Source organism: Mixophyes fleayi, chromosome 6 (assembly GCF_038048845.1).
Source record: "Mixophyes fleayi isolate aMixFle1 chromosome 6, aMixFle1.hap1, whole genome shotgun sequence".
NCBI lineage: Eukaryota > Metazoa > Chordata > Amphibia > Anura > Limnodynastidae > Mixophyes > Mixophyes fleayi.
This window is the reverse complement of record NC_134407.1, coordinates 55,290,330-55,301,710: the sequence shown is the minus strand read 5'-3', so window position 1 is coordinate 55,301,710 and position 11,381 is coordinate 55,290,330. Positions and strand designations below refer to the sequence as shown.

Sequence of the window (11,381 nt, the reverse complement as noted above, 5' to 3'; positions counted from 1 at the left end):
CTGAGTTGAACGGATGCCCATTTGTGTAAATTCCAAAAATGTACATTGCTCATTCCCAGAGAGAGCGTACATGTACATGTATGTATTGATCCACAATTGCAAGCATCTAACACGCCTGCTTACGATTGCAGAGGCAGGTAGGAGAGCAAAAATTACACCCAACGTCCGGCCAACTCAGCATCAGGCCCATAGCGTTCATATTGAACTTATGTATATGTCTGGGACTCCATTCAAACAATGGTAGGTTCTGGTGCTAGTAGGAGTGGGGGCTAAATCAACACTATCTTCCCATATCTTTAATAAATGGAAGCTCAAGTCTTTATATGGTTAAAACCTGGAAGTGGCTACTGTAACGCTCAGAGCAAAATAATTGAGCTAAATAAAGGTTAATATTAATAATCATCAACATCATCATAGCCAGCAAGGGGTACATCTGGGAGTTGAGAAGAGGACCCGAGAGATTCTGCCGCTTATTTGTTACTTGCAAGGGAAGAGCCACCAAGAGCTATTACTATCATCTAGCAGACAGCTTATGTTGCTCTGTTGGAGCTGCCTGGCAGGTGACACCGACAGTTCTACAACATACAAGGCAAGCGGCAGCCCAGCAAACTGTGAACACATTGTGGTGGGTATTGCGAGGAAAGGTCCTGCCATATACTCAATCAAATTGGAGGTCTTGCCATACATTCAGATTTACACTAGCAATCAAATTGAAGGTGTGCTTTCAACACTAGCTACCAAGTTAAAGGTCTCATTTACATACTAGAAAGCAGGTTGGAGGTTTGTTTCCAACCACTAGACTGGATGTCTACTTTATACACTAACCACCAGATAAGAAGATGATTTATAAAGTAGCTACCAGGTTAGATGTCTGATTTATTTACAAATCACCAGGTTAGAACTCTGCTTTAAACAGAAGGCAACAGATTTAGGTCTTCTTTAAATATTAGTTTCATATTGGTGGCTTACATAAAAGCCACCATAGAGAACTGTATTGTAATAACTGGAATAAGTCCTCCTTTTACAGTAAATTATAGGGCTGTCAGGATAGCCATTTAAAACCAACCATTTTAAATCCACATGCTGCATTGTGTGTGTGTTTCCTATGCATATTTGCATTGCCAAATTGCAGGTGTGAGTCTTTAATTGGTCTGAAATGGATTTTAAGACACCAATGTATGTTACAATTGTTAATACTTGTTTATAGTATCATCGTCCCTTGACAAATTAAGGAGCAGTTATGTAGAAAATGCATTCAGATTTTCTTGCAGGGTTTACTTCGGCACTTCTGCTTATTTGTGGAGTGACCGATATAATTATAAAGTCACTTTTTACTATTATTCCTTATGATTGATCAGTTTCAACAGTATTTATGATTCTGGTGTTTTTGTGCATGTAATGTTAGGCATGTAGCCACACGTCTGAAGATTATACAGGTGCGCTTGTAACACCCAAAGGACACAATTTACATGAGCTATTAAAAGCACTAATAACTACTGCCAGATCACCTGAATGCCCTTTACATGCTATAGCAAAGATCTTATGAGCTTTACTATGACATGTTGAAGCTAATATGCAATGCTATTTATTTTTTCCATAACGAGACTTTTGCTAGTGATCAAATAAAGCACGATGTACTGTTAGACATATTTGGCAATGTAAGGGTTAAACATCGCTGCGCCCATTGCAGCAACAGTCACCGTATCGCAGCCAGCGCAGGTCACTGATACTGCTGAACCGTATTTATATCTCAGTCAGGAGGAATGACTGAATGACTCAGAGACGTGTCACTCACAACAACCAATGAATCGTGCTGAAATAACACAGCGGGCAATTGGGTGTGAGGCTTATCCAGTCAGAGGTCGTCTCTGTAAGGAGAACTTCCTGGTCATGGAGCTGTCAATGAACTTTGTATCTGTACATAGTGCATGTAATGTACTCTTTATACTCTTAAATGCTGCACGGACCTTATTGAAGTGATCTAATGCATATTAAGGACAGGGGGACATCACTACATGGATATGTATGCAATGGAACGCTTGTTTTATTACAATTAGCCGAAATGTTGTCATAGCCTGGAGAAAGATAAAATATTCCATCTGCAATTTGTTGCTGCATCTTTAGATTGCAATTGTATTCCAGTTTTAAATATTGAATACTTCTAATTTTCGTATTACCATGATTAAGCAACACCTGGTGACTGCAGGGTTTAGTGGTTGTGTTGTAACAACCTCACAGGCACAAGCAGTCTCCCCAGTGCAAAGAACGAAATATCACAACACAAGTTCAAATACTGTGGAAAATGAAAATAAGCACTTTTATCAAACTGCATCTAAATCTGAATGTGATGGGCAATGGAGCTGTAGTGGGGTCATTGTAGATAGGACTTTGGGCATTGTTATTTGCCAGGGAGCCGTATTTTTTCCTTTCTTGAAGAAAAGTGGGAATTATTTTGCCGACTCAGATCGCACTGTTCTAATAGCGGATGACTTTTTGTCAGATTTGGTCATTCAAGTTGAATGCCCGCTTGAACCAAAGATAAATGTAAAATATGGTGCTGGCTTCAGCAATGAGATTCTGGAACACAGACATGAACTTGAAAATGTTTCCATGTCAAAGCCACAAACTGAACGAATACAACTCCAGGCTCGTCTGCTTATGCTTTTACCATGTCCAGAATTTCAAATGGCATTTTCTAGACTGTTTAAGAAAGAAGATGGGTGGGTGTTTTCCAGTGAAGAAGAGAAGAAGGAATATGGTGAATTTCAGAAGGATCTTGCTTACCTTCATTGGTTCGCTGTTTTGAGCCTGCAATGTCCACTGACTAAATCGTCTTATAAAATGGACATCATGGAATCCTCCATGCTGGTAAAAGGAAGTACAGTATTTGCATGTGGATCTCCATTTGGCTCATTTTATCCAGACATTTTTTTGAATACCATTAGCAAAGGTGTCCTAAGCAATACTGCAGGAAATAGAAATGTTGTACTGTTAACCGATGCCCGTTGTCTGCCTGGCTCAGAAGGAGGGGGCATATTTTTGTCTGAACAAGGTGTTTTGCATTTGGTGGGCATCATAGTGGCACCCCTCTGCTGGAAGACGAATGAATGGGTAGGGTTGACTTTGGCTTGCTCTATTAGCCATATCATTGAGAACATCATTAAGGCTTCTGACAGGGCAAACATTGCTGTAAAAAGTCAATTGGCAAATTTACAATTGGGAAACCGCAGTTTCCCTAATCGTAAGAAAGGTCCAGGACCAGCAGAGCGTATGATGGCAGCTGTTGTTTTAGTGGACTCAGGACAAGCCTGGGGATCTGGAGTTTTGCTGAACCGAAAAGTAGTCTTAACATGCCGACATGTGGTTAGAGATTTATCTAAGATATTTGTGAAGATCCAGCATCCTAGAATTACAAGTGGACAACACCATACCTATAAAAGGTAGGCAACAAACATGATTGTTTTAATAAATGGACACAAGGGGAATTTGCCCTGGCCCTACACGACAGAGGCCCACCGTAACATTTTGTAAACTTGTAACATCTTCATTTTCTAGCTGTAGATCTAATTCAAGCTATAAAACTATCCTGATTCTTAACAAGATTTTTTTCTATCTTGCCTCATCTGACTTTAAAGATAGAATACATTTCTAACAGTGGAAAAGTTAAAAAAAATATCTTTTATGGGGGTCCACTTATTTTTTATTTTGTCCCAGGCCTACTAATGTTTTATAGTTGCTTTGGTAACACATACTTTATCTTTAAAGAGCTACAAATATTCTAAATCATTAAAGCCAGCCAAACACAGGTACGCACAAGTGTCGGGCAACAGAATTAATGACCGTTTTGGTCATACATTTCAAACTGGTCAAATTGGATGAGGTTTGGTCCCTTAAGTCGAGTAACTGGATCACTTCCTAGATTATTGGGGATGACAATCAGAAGATGGGCACATATACTGGCCGATAGGTGCCAGCTGTGGTCATCTTACCTTCTCATTTATGAAAATGCCCCGCAATGATCTTATTTCTGTAGGACCAAAATTGGGTATGATGGGTCATTTATGCCCCATAAATGACCCATCATACCCAATACAGTCTGAAACATTTGGCTAATTGCCCAATATCAGCTGCGATATCACATCATGTATAGTCAGCTAAGTGAATAAATGCCATCCTTGTGTTGTTGGCACTAACTGTTCAAATATATAATGCCATCAGCCTTTAAATAAAATATAGCTGGTGGTAAGTAAGGCTGGTTGATCAGAGGACGTTGTGTCTGATCTTTCAAAATTCTGCAGGGTTTATCTAAAGTATTTGTTCATTATAATGTAATTTTATTGAATAAAATGATCCCACTTGATCTGATTGCAGCTTCTTGTTTCACATAAATGATTTTTGATCTACTGCAAACAAGCTATCTCTTCTACATTAGTGTTTCTCCCCAGTCAGGCCTATCCTCTAATGCTTGAAGTTCCTTCTGTGAGAAAAAACAACACTGACTATATAATTTTTATAATTTTTTCCCAGGTATCAGACCGTCACAGGTCGAGTGGTGTTTTCTACTCAGGAATCCTCTCCTTATGATATTGCATTGGTTGAACTGGATGAAGCATTTCCTGGAATTCCTGAACCAGTCTTGGCATCGGGCTACTGTACAGGTATGTTACCGTTTATAGGTGGCAATATTGCCATATTTTATCAGAGGCTATTTGTAAATGTTGTTTTGTCAAGAAGAAAAAAAAATCACATTTCATAAAAGTGTAGCTAAGCTGTACATTTGTAACAGGCTAGCATGGGCTTCTATCTATACCTCCTGAGATTTATGATGAACTATGTAGGAGGGGAAGGTCTGAGAAGCGCCAGCAGCCTGTTGAAATAGTAAAGGCTGGTTGTGCTTATAATAAATGTTGTTGCATTTTGTTTTTTAAAAAGGTTGTCCAAGAGTGGACAACAGGACCGTATCATACAATACATACAAATACAATACCCCAACTCATTGTAAAGCCCTTTGCTACCCTGTTCACCTTCCCTCCTGTCACAAACTCTGAGCTCTACTTACTCCTCCCCTCTTCTTTCTCCTCAGCCTGTTCACTCGACTCTGCTCCGTCCCACCTCCTCCACTCTCTAGCCTCTCACATTTGCAGTCAGCTAGCTTGCCTCCTGTCCCTCTATCTGTTGGGGTTCCCCATGGCTCTGTTCTTGGCCCAGTACTTTTCTCTCTTTACACCTCCTCTCTTGGTCAACTGATTCGCTGCTTTGACATCTAATATCACCTCTATGGCGATGACACTCTAATCTACCTTTTCTCCCCTGACCTCTCTCCCTCCCTCCTCTCCCGTGTCTCTGATTGCCTCTCTTCTATCTCCACCTGGATTGATGGACACTACTTTAAGCTCAGCATATCCAAAACTGAGCTTATCATCTTTCCACCACCTAGCGTCACATACCTTCCTCTGATCTCCCTTAAGATTGGTGGTGTCGCAGTCTCCCCTGTTCTGCACACACGCTGCCTCGGGGTCATCGTTGACTTCAACTTAAATTTCACTCCCCTCATCCAGTTCTGTCGCCTCCACCTTCACATCCTTGCCAAGATTAGCCTTTACCTGTCCATGAATACCACCAAGCCTATCACACATGCTCTTGTCATTTCCTTCCTTGATTATTGCAATCTTCTCCTCTCTGGCTTGCTTAAAAAATGTCAGTCCTCCCTAAAATCTGTGCTGAATGTGGCATCGCAACTAATCTACCTATCCTGATGGTCCTATTCTGCTATGCTTCTCTGCAGAACCCTCCACTGACTCCCCATTCCATCTAGAAAGCAAATCAAATTGCTTGCCTCACTTATAAAGCCCTCTTTAATGCCCCCCTTCTCCTACATCTCCAACCTAGTCAAGAAATTCTACTCTACTCACCCTATATGTTCTGTCAATGAGCTTCAGCTCTCCTCATCACCTATCACCACCTCACATCCTGCCTTCACGACTATGCCTAAGCTGCTGCCCACATTTTGAACTCCCTGCACCGCCCAATCAGACTCACTCCAAACCTCGAATCAAACACTCCTTCAAAACTCACCTTTTCACACTTGTCTCCACGGCTTCATCCTAAGCCAATTCTCTCCTCACACTCCACCTGCTCCCTTCACTCCACCTCTGTCATCTCCATTTACTACCCTAATCATGTTAATGTTAACTCTGACAGGTTTGGCTCTCTCTACTTTCTATCTCTTCATCTTCTTTGTAATGTTTCCTTTTCTTTCTAGTTGTCTTCTTATGTAGTTGTTTTCTCTATAGTCTCTTGTATTGGATTTTACTGATTCTATTGTTTCTTTTGTTCCTTACTTATCTGTATTTTTGTCTTTTTCTTTTTAGTTAATTGTGTAGTGCTGCAGATTCTCTGGCACCATATAAATAAATTAAGATGATGGTACAACCAGTTGGGGGAAACCCTTAGCTTGCCCTGTGGATTTTAGAGCTGTAGAGCTAAGTGCTGTCCTAGAGCTGTAATGTAGAGCTGTGGAGAGTGTGTAGTGCACTGATTACTGCTTACAAAAAACAATTTATATAGTCTGTGAGCATAATTAACATTGCGTATATGAAAGTGTGTGTGTATGTGATATATATATATATATATTCTGCACATTTATCTAAGGTCTTACTCATGTTTCCTGCGTTTCTCAGGAGAGGATGTCTGCATTGTGGGATTTGGTGCCTTTGGTGAACTCTGTGGCCCTTCTGTGACATCCGGGGTCCTATCAGCAGTGATTTCTGTGGATAATGTCCCAGTTATGTTACAGACATCCTGTGCTGTACATGGAGGTTCTAGTGGAGGACCGTTGTTTTCTGCTCAATCCGGGGAGCTGCTAGGTAACAAGTGTTCTAAATTCCCTGTTATTTAGTGTTCTAAAAGTTTTACTTTAAAGTTACGGGATTTGACAAAAAAAATTTCGAGTAATTTTGTTTTTTGCATAAAATCCAAATGTATAGCAGTATGTTTTGTAAAAAGAAGCAGACTGCTTTTGCCTCTTTAAAACTACTACTGCTAGATGCTGTTTTGTTTAGTTGCTACTATATATTGCATCCAGGCATGAAGGGGCTGACATCTTAAACCATTTGTCAGTTATATAATCACATTATTATATGTCTATATAACAATCTTTCCCATGTGGCTGCTAAGTAACTAAGTTTTCCATAAATTGCAGCTCCAGTAATGAACCCTACCCAGCCTTTGTCCAGGACTAAATAAATACAATGGGACTTTTTTTTTGTAGTTCCAGCTCAATATGGTGGAGCCCACTGAAAATACCACCACCACCAGTTTTCAGTTGGGACTGGTACCCCTGACTAGGATGAGGGACACTTTAGTAAAATCTTTCATTAGGTTTAAGGTATGCCCTGCACAGAGAGTATACTAGAGTATTGTACGTCACAGTCAGACAGCAGGAACTTAAAGTACTGCAGGGACAACTTACATTTTTATTTCATCATTATGAGTCATACGCTTCCTTGGGATGTTTACAAATTTTAGGTGCTTTCTTGCTTTGTCTAGTATGCATAAATACAAATGTGGTTTAACTCAAAAGGAGGAAAAAAACCACACCGGGTGGTTCATATACTTCCTCAATAATATATCAATCCTGTCTAATGGCATCATCCATAAAAATTGAGGATTGGTGCACCCGATCATTAATACATTGTAAATCGAGAAACAAGGGAAAGAAAAGAAATGATCAAATGGGGCACTCAAAATGAACCCTAAGTTAGGATTATAATGTATGTATATTGATTACTGTAAAATACTTCTTTATTGATATTCATTAAAACATTCTCATAGCGAAATATAAAAGGTGATAAATGGATGAAACTGGTATAATACAACAACTGATAAAAAGACAAACTGAAATTTGTCTTGCCGCGTTGCTGCTCGCAACGAGGCAAGACAAATTTCTGTTTGTCTTTTTATCAGTTGTTGTGTATATATATATATATATATATATATATATATATATATATATATATATATATAGCTTTGTTTTTCTTTATTTTTTTACATACCTGGCTAATTACAGTGGGATTTAATGTGATTCATCAAAATGTAAAAGGCCTGTTTGCTTTAAAAACCTGAGGGTAAATGTATCAAGCTGAGAGTTTTCCGGCGGGTTTGAAAAACCAATCAGATTCTAGCTATCATTTATTTAGTACATTCTAAAAAATGATAGCTAGAATCTGATTGGTTGCTATAGGCAACATCTCCACTTTTCAAACCCACCAGAAAACTCTCAGCTTGATACATTTACCCCCTGATGTTTTTGCCTAGAGCTGGATTAAGGCTCTGGGGTAACCCCTATGGTTATCATTTTAGACAAGTACTTGCATATGTCTGTGTGTTGGGTTCCAACTATTGTTGTATGTTATTCAGCAATCGGTTATAGTCTTTCCTGCTCCAGTCACCAGTAATGTTATTATGTTAAATTCAACTTGTGATTTCAGAAAGTGATTGCCAACCTTCTACCACAGTCTGAAAGTAAATTATTTTGTTTCAGCTTGTTTTCTCCTTTATATTGTAGGTATTGTTGCAAGTAACACAAAGGATAACTGCACAGGAGCCACATATCCCCATTTAAATTTCAGCATCCCAATTACTGTCTTGCAGACAGCCATACAGAGATACAGACAATTTGGAGATTTACGAAGTTTTGGTGAGCTTAATAAGGCAGGACATAGAGTTCACAATGTGTGGCGCCTGCAGAGAGCACCTGAAAAGGTCTTTCAGAGCAAGCTATGAGTGCGTTGTAAGTCCTTTAGTACTCCATAGCACTTGTCATCAGTGGCTTGCTCTGCGTGTGGATGATAATGTGTTTACAGATATTCAGCTGATGCTAAGTTTGGAATACCTGAACATTCCATTAACACAGGTTGACCAAGATGATTGTTGGATTCCTATTATTTCTTACAGACATTTCCTTCAACTAAAACTCTCTTCTAAGGCTTGTATAAAAGAACCCATTGATTCGAACTGAGACTGCATTGTATATGCAAAACCAAGGGAGGTTTCAGAGCTGTGCACGGTTTTTCATTTCCCTGGCAACTGTCTGAAAAGTGCATTTGTTCTGTACATAAATTAATGAAAGTACAACACAAGGAATTAGGAAATCTTTACTATTTTGTACTCATTGAATTTTTTTTTTTTTTTAAAGTAATTTAAAAATATTACTTTATATTCTTTTTTTTATCAAACGTCTCTTATTGTTTTACTGACCTTGCAAAATAAAACTTTAAAAAAAATATATATATATTACTTTATAGTTACAAGTAGTCTGTAAGTGCTCTAACACTACTGTATTATTACGTAATGATAATTAAATAGTGCATTAAATAGTTCTTGTTAACTAATATTTTTATTTTACAGTAAGTAGCCCCATATAGCTTAAATAAATTGCAGTCAGGACATGTTCCATGATTGGTAATGCCACCGGGTGTACACCTTGTGTTACATATGCAGTTCTTGATGGGAGTGAGTTGCTCATCTGGAAGCCCAGATTCTGGATCTAAATGAGCAACTGACAATACTGATGTCTACTGACAACACAGAGAGTAGTTTACTGCTCCCTGTGCATACACTGGTTGGGGCCACTGATGAGGAAGATGGAGACATGAGAGAGCAGGATTCTGAGGCGATAGCTGGATCACAGAAGAAGGGTGATAGAATAAATATGCCAGATTGGCTGATACTGGGCCTATCAGTTCAGGAATAGCATTGTTACAGCTGGATACTTCCACTTACAACCTGAGGAAGAACTGCTCTAGTAAAGATAGTAGTGTAGGGAAGGCCAGGCAGGTGCTGGTGGTAGGGGATTCTCTTATAAGGAGAACAGATGTGTTAACTTGTCACCAGGACCATGAATGCCAAACAGCCTGTTTACTTCTGGGTGCTCAGGTTTGGTAATGTAGCAGATCAATATATTGTTGACAGTGGTTGAGTATTTCTTAATACATACCTCTAAAGAAAGAAATGGATGGATTGTCCACAAGACAGATTTCAGATAATTGGCTGTAAACTTAAAGCAAAGACCTTTAAGGTATTGTTGTGTCTAATATACCATTGTGATATGTACTACACCTGAAAGACAGCAACAGGAGGTTATAAGTGGCTAAGAAGTTGATGTAGGAATTAGTGTTTACGGTTATGGAGATCTGGATCTCTCTCGGCTACAGGCTCTACAGTAGTCACTGAGACCCGGCTGGAAGTCATGATTGAGCAGTGATTTTGGAAGGATCAGTGGTCTAAGTGGAAATTTAAAACAAAATGAGTAAAATAACTAATGGGTAGCGCTATTAGTTATTTTAGATTGATATCTTATGTGATGGCTGCTAAGTATAGACAGTCCCAGCTGAAACGATACAGATATTATAAGTAGCCAACAAAGCTCAGATCACATATTTTCTTCTTTAAGAATATTAACATTAAATATAATGTCACTAAAAATACAAAAAGATATGGGCGCTTCCATGGTGCATTACCACAAATACAATTTATTCAATTAAAACACAGATGTCCACGTACCAAAGATTAAAAGACACTGAGCCTATCTTTATCACTTGTCAGCATATTCCTGTAGTATCTCTCGTCAGAAGCCAAACTCAGACAATAATCCTTGTCCGAACCCTCTGTGTTTCGTCTGTGGCGACTTCGTCAGGAGGGGCGGATCCAACATACAAATGTAAGCTTCTTATAGGCCAACAAGATACCTCGCACAGCTATATATCAGGTCACACTTATCTTCTCCTGATATGTTAAAAAGCATCGCTATTAACTGTTATATACAATTCATGCACCGCTTGCACAATGCCTACTTAGTATATTCAAATATATATATAATTTATAGCCAATTTTTTAAAAGAGTTTTTATATAAAATTTCTATCTCGAGCAACAGTAGATCAGAAAGCGACATTGACAAATCTAATACACAGTAATTACTACACTAATTAGATAGATGATGGAATGAAATGTACTTCCTGTAGTGATTGTTCTCATTATTATGTAAGAATGCCTCAGTTAACCATTGCTCTCTCAAATGATTTAGCAACATTTAAATTCATTGCTATCTATTATACGGGCTGGCAGCATAATTTATTACATCAATCACCCTAATCCTCTCAATCTGATTCACAGTAGTTCACACTAGTTCTAAAATGCCCACGAAAAAGGTTCTATGGACACAGAATAATGGTTAAAACCTTCTGCCACTCTCCAGTAACAACCTCACTGAGCATATGATCACTGGCTATATCTCCTCTACTATTCATAATATGCCGTGATATATGCAGCAAACAGAGACATATTGTTTATACTTCTAAAGGACTCTTAACAGGGTAAAATG

At 38.8% G+C, this 11,381-nt stretch overlaps 1 protein-coding gene across 1 annotated transcript; it reads left to right on the top strand.

The window, feature by feature from the left end:
- The first annotated feature begins 1,857 nt into the window (after positions 1–1,857).
- On the top strand, positions 1,858–9,164 carry TYSND1 (trypsin like peroxisomal matrix peptidase 1). The gene is made up of 4 exons (XM_075216588.1): positions 1,858–3,440; positions 4,528–4,658; positions 6,681–6,866; positions 8,567–9,164. The coding sequence occupies exons 1-4, from the start codon at positions 2,179–2,181 to the stop codon at positions 8,782–8,784; spliced, it is 1,797 nt and encodes a 598-aa protein (XP_075072689.1). The 5' UTR covers positions 1,858–2,178; the 3' UTR covers positions 8,785–9,164.
- Positions 9,165–11,381: the final 2,217 nt, after the last annotated feature.

Excerpts from the sequence above, each read along its gene's own strand:
- TYSND1 (XM_075216588.1), top strand. The coding sequence starts at position 2,179 with ATGATTAAGCAACACCTGGTGACTGCAGGGTTTAGTGGTTGTGTTGTA. Across the intron at positions 4,659-6,680 it reads GGCATCGGGCTACTGTACAG|GAGAGGATGTCTGCATTGTG; the intron begins GTATGTTACCGT and ends TGCGTTTCTCAG. Across the intron at positions 6,867-8,566 it reads TCAATCCGGGGAGCTGCTAG|GTATTGTTGCAAGTAACACA; the intron begins GTAACAAGTGTT and ends TTTATATTGTAG.